General features: G+C 42.5%; 1 protein-coding gene across 1 annotated transcript in view; it reads right to left on the bottom strand.

Annotated features, from left to right (window-relative positions):
* Positions 1-4,169: 4,169 nt before the first annotated feature.
* Positions 4,170-20,582, bottom strand: part of ZNF592 (zinc finger protein 592) — a 44,422-nt gene continuing 28,009 nt past the window's right edge. The window contains exons 6-9 of the mRNA XM_082255273.1: positions 16,486-16,752; positions 16,114-16,223; positions 9,902-10,049; positions 4,170-4,890 (exon numbers count right to left, since the gene is read on the bottom strand). Of these exons, the coding sequence (XP_082111399.1) occupies positions 4,417-4,890; positions 9,902-10,049; positions 16,114-16,223; positions 16,486-16,752 (999 nt within the window). The 3' untranslated portion in view covers positions 4,170-4,416. The remainder of the gene's footprint in view (positions 4,891-9,901; positions 10,050-16,113; positions 16,224-16,485; positions 16,753-20,582) is intronic.

Here is a 20,582-nt window from a genome sequence, read left to right as displayed (position 1 = left end):
ATTCTGGCCTGTTTTGACCTAAGCAAAGCCTCTAAACAAGGGCACATCAATACACGTTATAGACAGAGCCATTTTGACCAATCCTTATGATTAAAAATGTATAAGATTTACACAGTGATCCATCTAACAGTCATTTTCACAGTTTAATCCAAGGCAATATTAAACACAAGATAAAGCCTGGTACAGAATATATTAAAACATTAACCGTTTTACATGAACAGTGAAATAAGTTATTTTTATACCATGAAAACAAAGTCTTGCATTTTTTACCATGAAAACCAACCATGCAGCTCAGAAAGGAGTTGCTACAGAAACCATTTTTAAGAACAAATCAGTATTGCCTTCTTATGATTTTTATGGATACTCATCTTCCCTGAGAGGTTTTACTGATAAATCTAGAACTTTTAATGGGACAATATTTACAACACATAAGAATCTAGTTATTTCACTGAACATTCACACAACTTTTACCCAGGATTTACACATTTTTCCAATTGAACCCTAACAGAAAAAAAATGTGTGAATGCATTTTTTAAATAGACCCCACAGATAACCCAACAAAGAAAAATGAGGCATGCAACTTACAAACCTTGAGTATGTTTTCAGGATACCTTATTTGTTGACACATTCTATAGAGAATCATTAGTGTACAAGTGCCCTACACCATGTAAACCCATTGAAAACAGGCAAAAAATAAATTAGAGACAAACCAGATAGTCACTTGGGATAAAAAATTATCTGAAAGGGTAGCAAAATATGACTACTATAATATGTTTCATAATTAACTGCAGGTGATCGTGGCTTCAATAGGCTCCATTAATTAAACTGCAAAAGCACTTTAAAAAGGTAATGTATAGGTTGTCCAATCATTTTTTTCTAGATAGGGCATTAGCTTGGTATGCAAAAATTGCACTATGTTTAATTTGCAACGTACATCATACTTGTTCATGACATATATGGGCTCTACTTCTTTCTTTACAGTGGTTGTTTTCTTCCCTTCTCCTGCACACAATGTAAATCTCTTGGGTCATGTACTAAAGGTAAATAGGCTATTCACAAGGGAGAGAATTTTTACTTCGTAAGGAAATTTCATCTTCGCTTAGTAAATGAAGTGAAGCTCTGTTGACTACCATCATCCCTCATTCAATCATGTGCAAGCAAAAATTTCTATAAATCTTTCTACTGCAAGACATTGGATATGGTTTTAAAAGTGAATTTTCACCACATTCATGGTAAATGCAAACAGAAACTAGGCAGATGGAAGTCCGAATGAACTGAAAATGACCTCAAAAACGCAAGCAATTTCTCCCTGATAGTATTTGAAAACATGCTGTGTTTGATTGCTTCTGAATCTGACGATCATGTACATAAATCCTAATTGAACCATGGCCTCCGTATAGCAACTAATTGGAAAATCTCAAGATTTAAGTAAAATAACAGAAAAACCTAGAAATAGCAAGCTTTGAAAAGTATGAAAAATTATTTTGTATGACCACAGAGAAATATAAATGAGTAACAAGACTAGATCGTCAAGATTTTATACAGACTGTACATTATCTTCAATTTGGTTTGCCAAGGTAAAAAAATGAAGACAAGTCTCATTGAGGTAGCAGAAGCTTCCGGAGTGATGAGCTGTATTCAGCAAAACTGCCAAGATACCAATGTGCAATATGCAGCAATGTTAAAAACAGAAATGATGTACCTTTGATCAGACCACACTGAAAGTGAATTAAGACACACTGCGATTGATCTACTAACTCCTTTAGTAAATTAACCTAAAGAAAACTACCATATAACTGCTTTTTGCCTCATGCTATTAAATAAATATGAAATAACAGATTATAGATAATCTGACATTAAGGGGTAACCAATCATTTAAAAATGATTTGCTTCAGGTTTTATCATAGTTGCAAACCTTACATACACAAACAATGCCCTCTGACCAAATTTTAAACAAGCAGAAGGAAAATGTTTGCCTACTAAGCATTTAGAGCAGATTTATAAAACTGCAGGTGCTTTATTATCTATTAAATTTATCAATATGGCATATGCTGCACAGGCAATTCTTCAAACTATGCTAATAACCAAGAATGTAGTCCCCTCTTTAAAACTCTTAGGCCCCTTTCTCGCAGCCCGTCCGTCGGAATCCATTTACCTGAGCGGGGGAATCGATCCCCCCGCTGAGCAGGAGGATGACAGCTGTTCATTCGGTCCATTCTCATCCGATCCGCTGGACAGATGGAAAATAGGGTTTTGACGGATCGGATGTCAGCGAACATGTCTCCGCTGACATCCGATGCCCCATAGGGATGCATAGGGGGGACAGTTTAGATCCGCCAAAAAACAGACAGGCGGATCTGAACGGTCCGCCTGTGTGAAAGAGCCCTTATAGAGTAATAATCTCAGTGAATTGGTCAATCTGATTTGCTACAAAAGGTCCCAAAGACCTGCAATAAATTAATAAACTACATTTTTGCACAAGCAGCAACACAGTAATGCCCCATACACACGTGCAGATTATCTGCAGACTTTTGTCTGCAGACTTACCAAAACCATATAATATGAGGTCAAATCTAAACACTTTCAATTTGTATGCAATCCGGCAGGCCCTTGCACTACATAGAAAAGGTAAGTCTGCAGACAAAAGTCTGCAGATAATCTGCACGTGTGTATGGGGCATAAGTGCAAATTTACTTCTGCTTATTCCAAAGACATGGATAAGTGGTTGGTGGTAAGGGTGACTGTCAGTAATGCAGCATTGAAACCGCAGAACTGCATACAAAGCAGAGCCCAAAGTAACTGCAATAAAGTGCTTACCCTTGGCTGTATACATCGGTACACAAGCACCACTTTAGGCTAATTAGGTTCAATATTACAAAATAAAAAGGTTGAAGGTTGAATCCAATCGCTTATTGCTATCAGCTGTTTTATTTTATAGCATCACTTACTTTAAGCCTTCTTAATAAAACAATGGTCAGTACTAGGGTTGTGCTAATACCATTTTTTTTATCAGCTAGTATTAGCAATGATGCTTTCGGTCAAGTACTCGCTGATATCAAGTACAGATACTTTTGCGGTGTGATTTGAGCCCATCCAAAATGAATGGGCTTAAATTGCATTGCAAAGATTCTTAAGGGATATGAACAGAAATTTGGTGTGATTTCTGTCCGAATTGCATGCGGTTTCCCACATCGTTCTCGTTTAAACTCAGGCTGAAATCACTGACAAGCCTGTTTTCATTGCGCCACATTCCTGTTCAAATCCCATGAATTTGTTTTGCAGTGCGATTTGAGCCCCTTCATTTTGTATGGGTTCAAATCACACTGCAAAGGTATCACAGCATTTGCATAGATACATGTGCAAATGCTTAGTATCGGCATCGATATCAGTGCAACCCTAGTCAGAAGAGAATTGAAATAGAAAAAAAAAAGATTGCCATGCCGATTTCAAATTGAAGGGACTCCTGGAAAATTTAAACTCTGTGAAAAATACGTAGGTGAAATGTTTTTAAATTTCTGGATGTGAATTTAGAGAAAAAGTATTTAGTAGTTTTGGGCCTGTAGCAGTAACAGAGAACATATAACTTCTCCGGCATGTAGACAAGGTGCTAACCATTGGTTGATCTAGCATTGTATCCTGCCATTTGCCCTTCCCTTAGATAGAGTAAGCGGTTCTCAGCAGCTGTAATCACAAGCTCTCCAGAATTCTGATCGTTTCTATCAGCATATCATGTGACTGGTACCACTGAAAAGTCAGCACCATTTTCTACAGGAAAGCCAAGCACAGCACTATTCCTTTACTACTACCAGTTGGAACTTGCATAAATCAACTGCTCTAGGCAACTCTCCCTAATGTTGTCTAGTGAAACCAAAGCAACTACAGATCTGTTGACATTTATCCTTCATTGAACTATATACTAAATTTAACGCTGTATGCCACAAGTTACAATACAATGGTACCAGATTCTGATATGCATGAAATCTCTTTAGCCACTGCATCATTTAAATGAAAGTCTGTCCAGAAAGAAAATAAACCATTTGAAAGGTCCAGCTTTCAGGTCTTTAAATATCATGATAGCACTTGAATACTATGATGTGAGTATAATGAAAAGTGAGACTGCTGTAACTTGCAAGAACTGGAAAAATAAAACTTGCATTTCCCCCCCCTTTTTTTTTGTTTCTCTGCTGTCCCCTCATTTTGCCGGGCATTGTTGGTCCGTACAATGGACAAATAGATCCTAAATGAACGGCTAACAGTTCACATAAACAAACACAGTACCTTATATCTTCATTTCTATCTTTTTAATTTGAATCAACATTCCTCCCAGTTTCTCAGTAAAAATAGTTAAGTATTTTATTAACATCTGATTTGTTTTTGCTTCAAAACTTTGATTTTGCTGTTGAAGTCCACTATTTATCAGGCCACAGGGGATCCTGCCTTCTGTCTGTTATTCGTGCTGTCTTTGTGAGTCCGTACATGGGCAGCGTGCGCGCTCTCCAGATCAAAGGTTAAATTGCACTGAGTGCACTCCCATGTCCCCCCCTGCTCTGACTTAAGACTTGAAATCTGCTTTTCTGATGTTTTTGTGTCAGGGCTTGGAGGCCGCTCTTTCTCTTCCTCCTCCTCATCTTCCTTCACCTTGTGTACAATGAAAAGGTGTCTATTTAGTGATATCTGGGATGTGTAACATAAACCACAATGCACACACTGGTATGATGAGCTGTCACTCTTGTGTTGAGGTATGTGCTCCAGAAATTCAGAGCTGCTGTCTGCTGCAAAGCCACACTTTGCACATTTGTACATCGATTTCATTTTCTTAGCATCGGGGCCGCCTTCTTTTGCTTCAGAGTCTTCAAGTTCTTTCTTAATAGCTTTCTTTGAGCTTGATGGCTGGAAAGAAGAAGATGATATTGAAATTAAAGGATAAATGTGTTTTAGAAAATGTCCTTATTTTCTTCTATTCTAAAAGAATTGGAATGCTCTTTATATGTATTTAGATTACCCATCACACCTTAAAGCATTTGTTACCCTAACAAAAAAAAAAAAAAAATCGATCCTATTCCTATAAAGTATGAATAGCAGCACAGTGCTTGTGCTGTGTAATTTGGCCCCTTGTATCATAAAATACGTGGCTAATCCTGCTTGGTTCTGCCCTCCTCCTGTAAGCTGACCAGGGTTTATCAGGGCTGCTGAGCCCTGACACAGTAGTCAGTTTACATGCTTCCATCATCCGCAGCTCTTTTCTGTCCTCCTCTCCCTTCCTTTCCTGCCTGTCAGCTGTGTCAGTGCCCGCCCCTCCTGCTGAAATAACTTGGTAATTTTCAGGCAAGCCCCTATCTCCCATAATGCTATGTACCCCTGTGTATGTGCATTATTATAAAAACGCTGTTCTATACTATATTTCAGAGCACCGCTCACGTGACTGCCCGCCGCCCTCCTCCTTCCCTCCTCCCAACTGACGTCAGCGGGGGATTCCCAGCCCCTCCCACTGTAGCTGTCAGATTGGGAGCGGGAACGGCGGGCAGTCACGTGAGCGCTGCTAGTAAATAAGGTACAGAACGGCATTTTTCTTTTTTAAATAAAGTACATACACAGGGGTGCATAGCATTATGGAAGGCAGGGGATTGCCAGAAAAATACCAAGTGGGTTTACAACCACTTTAAAACTGTATTAAACCCAAAAGAAAACACTTATTATATTGCAGATAAAAAATGGAAGATATGCTGCGCATGTATAGGGAAAAAGCACAAATAAAACAGTGTATAATAAAATTCAATATCACTGATAAAAAATATATGATGATTGAGCTGCCAACACTTGATCCGCAAATTAGATACAACAGATCCTCATAGACAATAAAAACATATAGGAGTAGCGCTTGAATAAAATACAAGAGAACTCCACAGTCCTTGGATACAGACAGTCCATATATGAAAAGTCTATGTATATAAACTTCCAAGAAAAATAAAATAAGGTGCTCCTAAGGACACTCCAAACATCACTATCCCCGTGCAGGAAGTACCACCACCAAAGATAAGGTTGGCCTCTTACCGCAATAATTTGACCCCCATAACAGAGATCAAAAATAGCCTGTATCAACCTCCACAGGCAAATCCTGCACCGGCTCGCTCACTGATCCCGTCCACTTCCTCACAGATGATAATAACTTATGGAGAGGAAAACAACTGCCATGGTGTAGTACCGTTAAGCAACTTTATTGAACATAATCACAAAGTGGCAACTCACATTTGACTGTAGTTTATCTGGCGTGTATAGATCAGGGTGTCCTCGAGGCTCGATTCCTGACAAAAATATGGCCACCGCGTCCCCTCTGTGGTCTCAGCGTGACGCACCGCAGGCTCCTCCTACGCGTTTCGTCAGAGACTGACATCGCGTATGAGGAGCCTGAATAGGCCTGAATCACCGCCAGTCTGATCCATCTGGATCGAGGTCCATTCGTGAGTACAAATAGTGAGTCTGACTTCTGAAAAGACTCCGTAGCTGCCAGGTACACCCCGATTGCCTTAACCACATCCAGGGAATGCAAGGAAATTTCCTTAGGATGTTTAGGCCTGAGACATAGGGAATGCAACACAATGTCTTCATTCAAATAAAAATCAAACATTCTTTGGAAGAAGTGACGGACAGGGACAAAGAACCACCTTATCCCTGTGAACCACCAGGTAAAGTGAACGACAAGACAATGCGCCGCCAGCTCCGAACCCTGCGCACAGAAGTAATATTCACCAAAAAGGCCACCTTCTGGGACAACATAAGCAGGGGAACTTCCCAGGGACTTTCAAAGGGAGACTTCTGAAGGACAGACAGCAGCAAAGTGAGGTCCCACGGCGCACTGGAGGAGCCAACTGTCGAACTCCCTGAATAAAAGTGTGCACCAAGGAATGGATGTTAAAAGAAAGCCGCTAAGGCCGAAACCTGGCCCTTGATGGTACTCAAGGCCAGGCGCTGCTCAACAGCCCGTTGCAATGTACGTGTTCTAAGTACGATGGTAGATTTTACTAGAAGTAGATTTTCTAGCCTTTAACAGCATAGGAATCACCGATTCAGACAAACCTCTATTCTTCAGCACCTGGCTTTCAACAGCCAAGCCATTAAATCCAGCGACTGTAAAGCAGGATAGAAGATTGGACCTCGGGACAGCAGATCTTCCCTGAGAGGAAGTCTACAAGGAGCATCGGCGATCAGCCAAACCAGATTGGCGTACCAAGACTGCCTCGATCCTGCTGTTGAGACGAGAGGCCTACAGGTCTACCTCAGGAGTACCCCACCCCAGATACGAGTGTGGGCGCCCCTTCATGCAGAGGAAGCCTTGTCCGCAGGTCTGGAAGAGCCTGCGTGTTACTTGCCAGACCAGGTCCTCTTTGAACCTCCGGTGGAGGCTCTGAAGGGCTTAGATCCCTTGTCTTGAGACCCTGAGGGACAAAAAGGCCTCTTATGAGCCAAGAAGAATGCCCCCCCCTGTCTATGATGGGGCTCCTTGCCCTTGGAAGCCTGCAGGAAGAAGAGTACTCTTTCCCCCTGTGAGGCCCTTAATGATGTCATCCACGGAAGCTCCAAACAGGCGATCCCCCACAAAAGGGGGAGATCAGATAAGGCCTTCTTAACAGTCTGATCCACAGACCAGCATTTCAGCCAGATAATATGCCGAAGGACCACTGCTGAGACAGACAGTCTAGAAATCAAAGGAGCCGCATCCAAAGAGGCATCACAGACAAACTGTAGCCCCTACAGGTGGGACCGTCTACTTTTTAAGCAAGGAATCCGCATAAGGATACCACATTGCAAAACGCTTAGGAACCGCAAAAGTACGTTTTGGACAACCCCACTGTTTAGTGACAATATTATCAAAGTAAGTGGGAAAGGGGAACACCCTCGCCTCCGACGCAGCATCCTCCATCTTTAAAATTTTAAGCACTGACACAATCAGCACATCCATCAGCGCCTTTTAATGTGTGGCTAGAGGAGCAGAGGAATCATCCTCATCTGAGCATGCAGGGTGCGTGGATACAGACCCAGAAGGGTACCTCGCATCCGCGGTGGCCGAATTAGATTCAGGATCTGATGAGACAGATGAAGCAGGGGGACGCTTTTTGCTAGCCCATTTTCCCAGGACCAAATGCACCGTGGATGACGAAGGACTCCAGGACCACCATCAGTGCAGTCAGAGATTGGTGGAACCCGGAGGGCCCAGCAGGCTCTGTAAGGGATCAGATGGAGAAATGTGCTCCAGGGACTCCATTAGGGAAGAGGAGGCCGCACACAAAAAAAAGTGTATAACACTGCTAGAGACACCCCCACCGCGCTGGCAGTACTCACAGGATCCAGCACTTCCACTGCTATAGCAGAGAGAAGGAGAGAAAACCCCAAAAAAGCTCACCACCACCACCGATCAGGCACCGACAGCACTAGGCAAACTGCACACCATGCGGCGATTAGGAAGAGAAAGATCCAGGGGTCATAACTAGAGGATGAGGAGAGGCTCCCACCGCTGAAATCACCGCCCATATAACTTCAAAAACATGACCGTCGCTATTTTCAATCAGAAAACCACAATAAAATGGCTGCCGATCCACAGCATAAAAGGCCTCAAGTAAATGGCGCCCTCGCCCGGCACCATGGGGGCCCAGGAGCACTGAACGGGGGCCCTAGCAGGAGCCCCCACCAGGTACAGCCCCCTCCAAAAGGTTGATCGCCCGGTCGCCGGCGGCACGTTCCCCCCTTCCCCCCATCACCAGCTCGACACCCCAGACCAACCTAAAAAGGTATGGTTACCCCATGGGAGCGGAGGGGGAGGGAGGGTGTGGGCAGATGGGGGGTAACAAGTCCACAGAGGACCACCGAGAAGGGGTGGGCGGGGACGCTGCATGGGAAGGAGGGGAACCTGGAGGCTCAATGGTCCCAGTGAGGGGCCCACGTCCCCCCCCCCCAAAAACCTCCAGGGTTAGAGGGGGAGACAGCTACTTACCATACCAGGAACAGGGTGGGTACCGCTTCTGACAGACCACCGCTCCATCGGAATAGGGGGGGCTGTCGGCCAGGAGGAACGCTGCAACTCAGGCTGAGGCCAGGTCGTATGCACCATCGAGGCGTTTAACTCACAGGGCAGCCCCCGTCCAGTGGGGCTATGTCACGGCCGACCCAGCATGGGGCTGAGGCCTGCGCGCGCTCGCTGGCCAGACTGCGGGGAACCTCTGAATCTAGATTGTTCAGTCAGTTCCCCAGTCCGGCAGTTGATAGCAGGTTTTTACAGGAACAAAATAACAAAGATAAGAAAAAGATTCCATTAAAAAAAAACAAAAAAATTGCCAGGACCAGAGATCCCAGCAAGGAACTGAATGCCTATAGCTGAGAGTGGAAGTATACCCACTGAGACTGCCCCATAGGCGTAGTTAAGCTTTTTCCTGCCTAGTGTCCTACTCCTGTAGGGGGCAGCATAACCAAACGGTCAAGAAAATAAGGAGCTGTGTCTGTCAATGAATGAAATAGAAAAAGGCTCTTTTTTTATTTTCTTAAAATATTTAAAGAAGAACTCCAGGCATGTCCCACTGCAGGAGTTAACTGCTCATTTTTGTCAAAGGGATTGCAGAGTGGAGATATACTTACCTAATCAACCGATTCACCGAGTACAAGACTGGTCCCCGCCGCTCCATACACCCTGTATGCTATGTCTTGTGAATGGACTGTTTCTGACCTCATCACGCCCATAGACCGGCTCTGGATAGGAGGATGGCAGGAACAGTCCCTCCTGATTGGCTGAGATCCAGCAGCAGGAGCCTCTGGCTGCTTATAACAAGTTGAAAAATATGCAGACACCCACAATGTTCCTGCAGTTAACAGAAGGCAGCTCACTAAATATTTTTGCTAAATATATGTATAATACCTGATCTTGTTCTCCACTTTGTGAAGCCGAGTCTGTTACGAGAGAAGAGGACACCTGGGTAAGTTCAGGGTTTTTAATGCCGTGCATTAAAATTATGTGGTTAGCCAACATGGACGGCTTGGCAAAAGTGGGCTTCTCTGTGCAGTAGCTGAAAGACACAAGAAAATACAATGAAACCATTTTAATTAAAAACACATAACATTTTAAAGTACAGAAAATGGATATATTTTTTCTAACCCCAAGACATAACCACATAGTCTAGGCAAACTTAAATCCATCCCTACATGCAACAAAGTAAACATTTCCCATTATTTAAATTACTGGCCAAAATGACACACTTCAAAAATGCTGTGTCAAGGAGAACTAAGCAGCAATTAGTGGGGTAAATATCATATTGCACCTACTTCAATACACTTGTTCTACTAGTCTGAGGTCCTAAATCAAAGATTCCTGATTCCTTAATCTGCATTAGCCAGGGGACTAAGAAAAAGGACTAAAATCTAAAGCATTAAAGCGGGCAAAGCTCTATCTTTACATAATAAACCTTAAAGTTTCATTAAAGTAAAAAAAAAAAAAAAAATGCTTAATTTATATTTATATAAAATGTACTATAGCTGTGTGCTGAAGCTTGCTATCATCCATATATGTTTATTTGCAAATATATGGTTTATCCAGCCATTGCATGCAATTTCCCACTGCCAATGTCTATGCCATCACAGCTGATCTTCAGGCTGCTGCACTGCAACTCTTGGTGCAAAAGTATGCTTGCCTCACCCACTGCTCTCTCAGTGCGGTGCGAAACAAGTAGATTGTGTCACATGACCGTGGGCTAAAGCAGCAAAAATGATGGTCTAGAAACCATTGATTCTACGATTATTGTTACTGTTTAGGTTAAGGAGTTTAATGACATTTTGAAGTGGAAACTTGCTAAACAAAAAAATTGTCAGCAAGTAGAGTTTTTTTTTGGTAGAAAAGACTTCTCTAGTCTCTGCCCAAAAAAAATAAAATAAATTCATAGAAATTGTGAGGAATAGAAATTAAAAATGATCAGCCACATTAAAGTGTTACTAAACCCACAACAGTAAAACCAGTCTGTATAAGCAGTAAAGCATGCTCGTTATGCTCACAGTGGAACCTAAGGGGTTAATCCTGTGCATTGTATAAAAAAAGGCTGTTTGATCCTGTGGTCTCTGATCCTTCCCTTCTTCCACAGTCCCTAATCCATCTTCTAATAAGACAGAGCCTTTGGAGGCACTCTGCATATGCTCAGTTTGGTGTGTATTGCTAGAGAGTTTTTTCACCATTGGAGGGTGCATGTGATCAGTACAGGGCCAATTAGCACTGTCCAGACAGAGGGTCAGGGATCATGCAGCCTCTCATAGCAAAGTCAGAAGAGAATAAAAACTCATCCTACAAGCTTTACGCAGACAGTGATAAAAGTCACAAGACTGCTATATACTAAAATAATTGCATTTCCATGTTCTGTGTACTGTGGAAGACAGTGATATAGTGAATGCAGGGTCCTGGGTTTAGTAACACTGACAAAATGTATTTATTTGAAAAGAACAATGAGCTGAACCTAGTTAGCTGGACTAGCAGGACACGTTTCCTTCTCTTTTACTTCTTGTTTTTTTCCATTGTTTCTATAAGGGTAATCATTTCTTACCATTGCTATGTGCAGTGACTCAAGAAATGGAATTTGTCAAGATATAATATATATATATATATATATATATATATATATATATATATATATATATATATATGTTATGTTCCGTTTGTGAATTGCTGATGTAAACAATAAACATTTTTGGAAGAGAAAAAACATGGGAGCTGCATTGACGGAGCAGCGGCAGTGAGCTTGGACCTTGCATCTCTGATGGTAAGCACGCGGAAAAGGTAAATGTGCCAAAATATGCAATTATTCTGCACATAAGCCCATAAAAAAGCAGTTAAATACAGAATGATTTAAAGTGCCAAATGTTCTTCAATACTGTTCAGCCAGTCTTGCAATATAGGCAGTCCTGTCTGACACACTGAAGGAGTAGCAGAACACTAATGAGATATTTTTCATTGCTATAGTCTCCATGTGCAGCTTTTGACTGACAGAACCTAGAAAGTGATGGTCCTCATTCTCGCAGTCCTAGTGCTGTTCTAAAGGGGATTACTTGAGGCCAATATTTTGACTGATTGAGGCACCTATACTAATCCAATTTCAAACTAATTTAATATTATTTTTAATGAACACACAACTGGGATTGCAGTTTTTTTTTTTTATATCTTTCCAAAGTTTGGCTAATGCTTGTCACTGAGAATATGTTTGATGCAGAAACGCAAATGTGTGTTCTGGACCATCCCTCTCTGGTTGTGTTGAGGTGAAGCCTAATGGGGAGGATCTTAGTAATTAATCTCATAAAGGCAGGACATATATCCCAGATGTAATGCTTTGCTCCCAAATAAATAATGAAAGAAATAGTGCACCGATCTCAAAGGTCTACTAACCCTTAGGATATCAATTAACAAAAATTAAGCAAAATTGTGTAATTCGCTTAATTATGCACATTTACAACCACTCTACTAATGCAGTATAACATTATTGTATTAGAGAAAAATGAGCAACTGTAACTGAATTGCTAAATAAAGAGAAATCAGAACAGAAATATTCCCTGCTTAACTCAGAAAATCACCCTAATTTTGTGCAGTTAAAGTAAAAGTCCATCCTAACACTAAAATACCTGCATCTACAGACATCCACAATCTAACACTAACCTATCTAGCCCTGTAAAGAAGAAATCAGTATACATTTTTTTTTTTTTTTTAAGCCAATCAGAGGACAGTGGAAGCCCCATAGTAAGTCTATGGGTGGTCACTCCCCATTCATTTAACTTGCCGTTGTCAGCTGTGTCCTCTGCAGGGATTCTGCCGCCGGAGACTGGATCAGATCGGCTTCAAAAAAGGTATGTGTGTATACAGGTTTCTTCTTTACAGGGGTAGATAGGTTAGTGTTCGATCGTGGATGTCTGTAGATGCAGGGATTTTAGTGATAGGGTGGACTTATACGTGAAAGTGATACAAAATACACACCGTTTAATTTACTTTGTCCGTTTGATTGTTTAATTTACATTGTCCCTTTTTTTTCTGAATGTGGATAATGGCACTGCAATTATTTTAATTAAAAAAACATCGAAGTAACTTTTTCCTAAGGGAAACATAAGCAGGGAAACATAAGCAGGAGGAGCTTCTAGTCCTCTGCTGCTTGACACATGTTCAATATAAAAAAAAAAAAACAGCCTTTGGAATACAGAGTAAAAATAAATACCACCAATAAATGGTTTTAAATTGGCATACAAATATATATTTGAAATCAAATCTTTATTATTTTGTGGATATAACATTGTGTGGGCGGATTTCTGCCAGTCACAGGCTGTGTCACTTCCCTGCAGCCTGTGTCTTACAAGATGAGGGAGGTGAAGCCTCTGTTAAATGTACATGTTATACCTTGCCCCCATTGTGTTTATCTGGTTAGTGGTCATAGAGGAAGGATGGAGGGAGTGAGCTGTTTTATCACTGTGTATATGCCCACATGTGTGACTCTCTAGTTACATGGGCTGCTCAGGTGTGATAGGGAGGAAATGCTTAGCATAGAAACACACTTAAAACTGAGCATGTGCAGAGTTGCCACTACAGCTGCAGAAGAATTCTAGAAGAATTCGGGACATGAACAGAAATTGGAGATTGAGAACAGCAGGATCAACCAGGTTTTTTGCAGTATACAGAAAAAAATCTCATAGGGACCAAGGTCCCTTCTACACAGAGCAAACTGCGACCCGCTTCCTCAGTAGGAGATCTGTATGCTGATCCCCGCTGAACCGGTGGAAAACAGGTCCGTGTCCGCTCTGCTCCCCTTATGAAGAGCTGTCCTTTAAAGGCCGCCAGATGTAAAATAGACCGTCTGTCAATTTACAACCAGCTGCCATCCGATCCCACGGATCCCCATCAGTCTCTTTCTGGCGGATCGAATTGCTGCTCCACAGAGAAGAATGGAGGTTCCGATCGGGTCCACCTGAAGGGAGTATGAACAGCATATAATACAGCATGTATTGATAGTTTCTTTTAAGATGTGGGTTTAGTGACACATTTTAATAAATGTAAATCATAGGTTTTTTGTGAAGCTAAGAGTTTTTATTTTTTTTTAATCTGACATTTGAAGGTCTAACCAATATTGCACCTATGTATTTAAACTTTGCATTAAAGAGGTTGTAAAGTCAAATAACACAAATTACTTTTATATCTCGCTTTTTGCAAGATATAAAGTGGTGTGTGTTTCTTTTAAATTATAATCCTAAATAACACTTTAACAATATTTATTTTCTCTGCTCTGCTTCCTTGATCTAAGAACAGCAGTGGGAGGGGCTGAGATTCCCCAGTGATGTCAGCCAGCAAGCAGAGGCAGTTTATGTGACAATATAGAGGAGTTGTGCAAAAAGGTATTTAGAATTACCATTTTAAAAAAACTGACCTACTGCATTGAATATCTTGCTAAAACAGGGAAGATACAAGGCATTGGGCTATGTAATGCATTGGAATAGAGGCAGGAGGAAAGGGGAGGGGCTTGGAGGAGATCGGCTCTGCAGACACAGACTGGAGCTGACAGGCAAGGAGGGAGAGGGGAGAGGAAGAGCCGATCAAAACACTGCAGATGACGGAGGCACGCAGGCAAACCACGGTAGTCAGGGCTCAGGAGCCATGATTATCGTGGTCAGCACACAGAGGGGGGACACAGGGACTGGCAGGATTAACCAGGTATTTTAGGTAAAACAAAGGGACAAATGACAATGCAACAGTACTATGCTACTGATCATGCTTTAAATGAACAGGAGCATTTTTTTTTTTTTTAGGATAACAACCACTTTAAGGCCATACAAACAGACAGCAAGCGACTACAAAGGGTCATAAACATAGCACTACTACTATTGACATGTTTTCTCCCCTCTGTAGAAATTCATTTTATGAGTTTCCCCCGTTTATGAACCATTGGTTTTGGGGTCCCCCCCTCTTTTGGGGGTATAGCAGCTTTTGTGGGAGACACATTGGTCTGATTCCCTCCAGCCTGTATAGTTGGTGGATATTGTGGGATAGATGGGATGTGGGAGCAGCAGCAGTGTGGTCGTGGTCGGATTCCAAAGGGTGGTTGGGAGCCCCCCCCCCCCTCCTCCCTCTCTCCTTTTTCTTTTTTCCTCCCTTTCTCCCTCCCCCTTCCTTCTTTTTCCCCCCTCCCCCCCCCCTCTTCTTTCCCCTTCCCCCCCCTTTTTCTTTTCTTCCCCCACCCTTTCTTTTGGCTGGTGGGTGTGGGCTCTTCTGGTTGCCATCCCCCTGGGATTTTTGGCTCACCACTGCATATACCTTCTTTGTTATCTATTTTTCAGAGCCTGAGCGAGCTATTGATATACTGGGGCAGCAAGTATATATTGGGCATCCTTTTTCCCTGACCTCATTTTCATGAACGCTCATCTCTGATCAAGGTGCCGGGCTCGACACTTCACCTTTTGTGGATAGCTCTTTGGCCCTGTTCCAGTTGGGGCTATGAGCATCCAGCCTGAATTTTCTGAGTGCGGGTGTGGAATCATGTCCATGACCTTTGACCGGACCTCCTGACTCTTCAGCATCTTTGTCCAGCACTGTTCTTAATGGGGTGAGCACAATTGAACTTTGTGAATACAAATGTAGGAACTACATCTTAGAGTAGGTCCTCTGATGTATTAAAATGTAAATGAACATGTGTATTTTTTGTTGTGGATATGTCTTTCTTCTTGTAATAGTCTACTCGGGACTCTACACGGTCTTTGAGAAAGCCCGCTCAAGGGCGAAACGCGTCAGCCCTGTCCCTGAGTTTGAGTGAGACTAATTTGGACATGCTGTATATCAAAGTACCATGATAATTGTTTTCTCTTTTATTTGTTTGTCTGTTTTAATGTTTAATAGAATGATTTGTATTTTTTTGAAACATGTGATTGATCTTTTTGACTTACGCTCACCCATCAGGAGCCCTCCTCAACATATCCAATATTTTTATCTTGAGGAACCAGTATCCTGCCACCCTTTTTGGGTGCCTGGATCAGGATCCTTTATTTCTTTTATAGCACTACTACTATGTTGAGACAAAAAAAATTCAGTATTTCTTAGCACTAAAAGTGTGTGCACTGAGATATTACCAGCAGGTGTACTCCTTCTTTGTGTCATGGTCATTTTTAACATGTCGTCGTAAGCTGGCTGTGGAGTTGAAGGAGCGCTCACATTGTCGGCATGGATACCTTTTCATACTCTGCAAAACAAATGGTTTTAACATTTTTGCAACACAAAATTCTTTAGCATGCTTTATAAGCATGCATTGCTATATCTTTAGGGAGGGGAAGGCAAATACATTGTCCCTTAAAGTAATTCAGTTTGTTAGCAAAACTCATACTGGCATCATGGTTTGTCTGTCCATGTATTTTGGCAACTAAATGAAATGGATAAAGTGATATGTACATGAGCAATGCATGTTTTTCTTCAGAATAAAAGGGGGAAAAAAAAAAAAATCATACCTTCCCATGACTTTTCTTCATGTGGAACACATACGTTTCTCGATCCAGAATCCACTCTGAACACTCTGGACATGTCCACCCTGCAAGTTTCTGCTTGTGCTGCGACTCTGCAGACTCGCTGTCTTTCTTGTTAGAGGAGGAATTAGCCCCAGTCTTTCCTGTGGACTTTGACGTTGAAGTGGGGTCGTCATTCTTCTCCGATGCAGCATCTGGCTTTTTCTGGGCGGATGGAGAATCTTCAGGTACTTTTGGAAGGCCATGGACGCCCTTAACCGAAAAAAAAAACAATTTGAAAGGAAAAGAAAATATCAGTGGGAATCAACACCAAAGGAGCCAATGCCTGCTTAAAATGAAAGCGCCAAAAAGAATACTCAATTTGATTTGTGATATAATGGGATAGTGACAAAAATATCCAAAGTAAATTAAGAATAGGCCCTCAAGTACTGCTTTGTGGAACACCTGAAGATAGAATAACAAAGAATATGAAGAAAATAAATGGTGTGTAAGCCCTGCTCTTTGCATGTCTTTACCTTTTTTCACTTGTTTGTAATAGTGATGCCACAGGGCAACTCTTCTTTTTATATAGGTGACTTAAAGTGCAAGTTCACCCTAAAACTAAAATCACAAAATCTATTTGCATCAACAATCAAGGACTAACCTATCTAGCCCTGAAATGCGATTATTGCTATACACATCTTTTCTAATGCTGCTCCAGTCCGGTCTCCAACGGTGGATGCTGTAGGTGCAGGAGGCAGCCAACAAACGGCTGGCAAAAAAAAAAACACTGGCCTGTCCCCCCATGCATGTCACTCATCTAGGCAATTGACCTGCATTTTATTCTTCACTCTGAAATCAGGGGTTGTCAGGCCTAGCAGTGCGTCATCAGGACCCAGAAGAGCCAGCAGCTTGCCGATGACGTCCACAAAAAGATGGGACCGAGCCAAGGGGCAGAAGAGAAGAGGATCTCAGCGGGACAATGCTGGATCTGCTGGGCAGGTGAGTATTTTAACTGTGCAGGGCCCAGAACCAGGTAAGCAAAGTTTTACCTGGCATACTTCTTTGGGATCACTAACAAAGCCAGGAGGACAGCGAAGCAACTAGCATTCTCAAAAAAGGTCAGTAATGGCACCCCCCTGTAATGTTCTCATTTTAAATGCTAGGAAAACAGAGAACCATTAACTTTATTAGTCTTTCAGGACAGGGTGGCACAAAAAATATATATCTGAACACCTCATTTAGCTTTCAATTCTTTGCAGAAAAAGAAGAGCGCTCCAAAAAACCTTTAAATTTAAATAAACACCTTTAAGATTTTCCTTTGCAGGAGGTGCACCTTGCCCTGAAATTATTACAAGTCCTAGAACTGGATGGTGACAGCGTACACAATGCTAGCAAGGAGTCCAGGTTTAGAGTGGTAACGATCTGGGTACCTTTAAAATCAATTCTATTGCCCTGCCACAAACATCAATTTAACCAACAGCCCTGGCATTTTAAACACTAGCAGTAAAAGGTTCCCAATCACTAAATGGCTTAGGGTAAAGTCACACTAGGGCTGGTGGGACTGCGTTGGGTGGCTATTCTAGTGCAGTTCCAACGCACAACAAGGTAGAACCGCATGCAATACTTTTTTCTAGCGCAGTACAGTCACTGAATGCTGGCTGATAGAACTTGTGTGGCATTTCAAAAAAAAGTTTTTTTTTTCTTTTTTTTAACAAACAGTGCGATGCGCTGGGCTTGGCGCATTAGAACCGACTGCACAGCAATGCTGGTGTGAATGGACCCTTAGATGAGATAAAAAAAGTGTAAAATGAAAAACCATGAATACTTCCAACAGAAAATGTACACAATTCTAAAACAAGTGGAATGGTGCCATTTTCATTCTTAGGCCTCATTTACATGGGCATACTATATAGTGTACGCCAATGTAAGGGCCATGTTTGCCCACAAGGGCTTGTAAAGGTGTTCTGTGCAGGCAGTCCTATTCTTTTTTTATTAGGATGCAGACGGTGCTTCCATTTTGACAGCCATGTGGATGCACAGACCCTGAATGCACACTGTCTGCATTCAGGGCCATGTACATACACTACAGTCAAATAGGGAGCGGTGGCTATGTCTGTGCAGCTGCTGTGTCCCAAATAAAATGAACTCTCATGCATCCATGTGAGCACTAGCAATATAGCATACACCTGTGTGAACAAGGCCTTACAAAAATTGGAAATTAAGTTTGTTATGGAACTTCAGACTTCCAAAAATTAGGAAAAAAAAAAATGTATGTCTCTCTCATCTATGCCTATAGACCGGCCGTCACTAAATGGCGGCCCGCGGTCCATTGGCGGCCCGCACGATGCTTTCACCCGGACCGCGAGGCCGCCTCCTTTATTCATTCAATGGTTTGCTGGGACCGCGGGTGTCCCAGCAACCAGTGACGTACTGTGTGTGCGCTGCGGTTCCCGGCCGGTGTCCTGTCGGGCCGCGAGTAGGGGCGTGACGTCACGCGCACGACCCGCCCCCCGCTCCTGACTGCGGCTCCCATTCAGCCAGGCAGCGAGTTGGGGCGTGACATTATGTGCGCGCCCCGCCCCCGTTTGTGGCTTCTGGCTCGGCTCCTGGCTCCAGGTATGTGGAGCACAAGGGGAGAAAGGAATGTGGTCATAGCTGCACTTAAAGCTGATGGGAGGTTTTTAAAGTCTGCAGATTGATGGGCATATTTTGTAGTGCTCATTAGAGTGCCCCATAAAAAAAATGTGCCCATCAGCATGCCCCTTATTTTATGTTAAGGGGCACTCTAATGGGCAGATTTAATGTTAAGGGGCACTCTAATGGGCAGATTTAATGTTAAGGGGCACTCTAATGGGCAGATTTAATGTTAAGGGGCACTCTAATGGGCAGATTTAATGTTAAGGGGCACTCTAATGGGCAGATTTTATGTTAAGGGGCACTCTAATGGGCAGATTTTATGTTAAGGGGCACTCTAATGGGCAGATTTTATGTTAAGGGGCACTCTAATGGCAGATTTTATGTTAAGCGCAACACTGATTTACACGGTTTTGCCCATCAGAGTGCCCCCTAACATAAAATGTGCCCATCAGAGTGCCCCCTAACATAAAATGTGCCCATCAGAGTGCCCCCTAACATAAAATGTGCCCAGAGTGCCCCTTATTTTATGTTACGGGTCACGCTGATGGGCCTATTTTATGCTAGGGGCACTCTGATGGGCACATTTTATGCTAGGGGCACTCTGATGGGCACATTTTATGCTAGGGGGCACTCTGATGGGCACATTTTATGCTAGGGGGCACTCTGATGGGCACATTTTATGCTACTCTGATGGGCACATTTTATGCTACTCTGATGGGCACATTTTATGCTACTCTGATGGGCACATTTTATGCTAGGGGGCACTCTGATGGGCACATTTTATGTTAGGGGGCACTCTGATGGGCACATTTTATGTTAGGGGGCACTCTGATGGGCACATTTTATGTTAGGGGGCACTCTGATGGGCACATTTTATGTTAGGGGGCACTCTGATGGGCACATTTTATGTTAGGGGGCACTCTGATGGGCACATTTTATGTTAGGGGGCACTCTGATGGGCACATTTTATGTTAGGGGGCACTCTGATGGGCACATTTTATGTTAGGGGGCACTCTGATGGGCAAATTTTATGTTAGGGGGCACTCTGATGGGCACATTTTATGTTAGGGGCACTCTGAAGGGCACATTTTATGTTAGGGGGCACTCTGATGGGCATATTTTATGCTACTCTGATGGGCATATTTTATGCTAAGGGGCACTCTGATGGGCATATTTTATGTTAGGGGGCAATCTGATGGGCATATTTTATGCTAAGGGGCACTCTGATGGCCATATTTTATGTTAAGAGCAATGCTGATTTACACGTTTTGTTTTGCCCATCAGAGTGCAACCTAACATAAAATGTGCACATCAGAGTGCCCCCTAACATAAAATATGCCCATCAGATTGCCCCCTAACATAAAATGTGCACATCAGAGTGCCCCCTAACATAAAATGTGTCCATCTGAGTGCCCCCCAACATAAAATGTGCACATCAGAGTGCCCCCTAACATAAAATGTGC

The sequence above is a fragment of the Pelophylax lessonae genome (genome assembly GCF_965119305.1).
Source record: "Pelophylax lessonae genome assembly, chromosome: 4".
Classification (NCBI taxonomy): Eukaryota; Metazoa; Chordata; class Amphibia; order Anura; family Ranidae; genus Pelophylax; species Pelophylax lessonae.
This window is presented reverse-complemented; position numbering and strand designations above follow the sequence as displayed.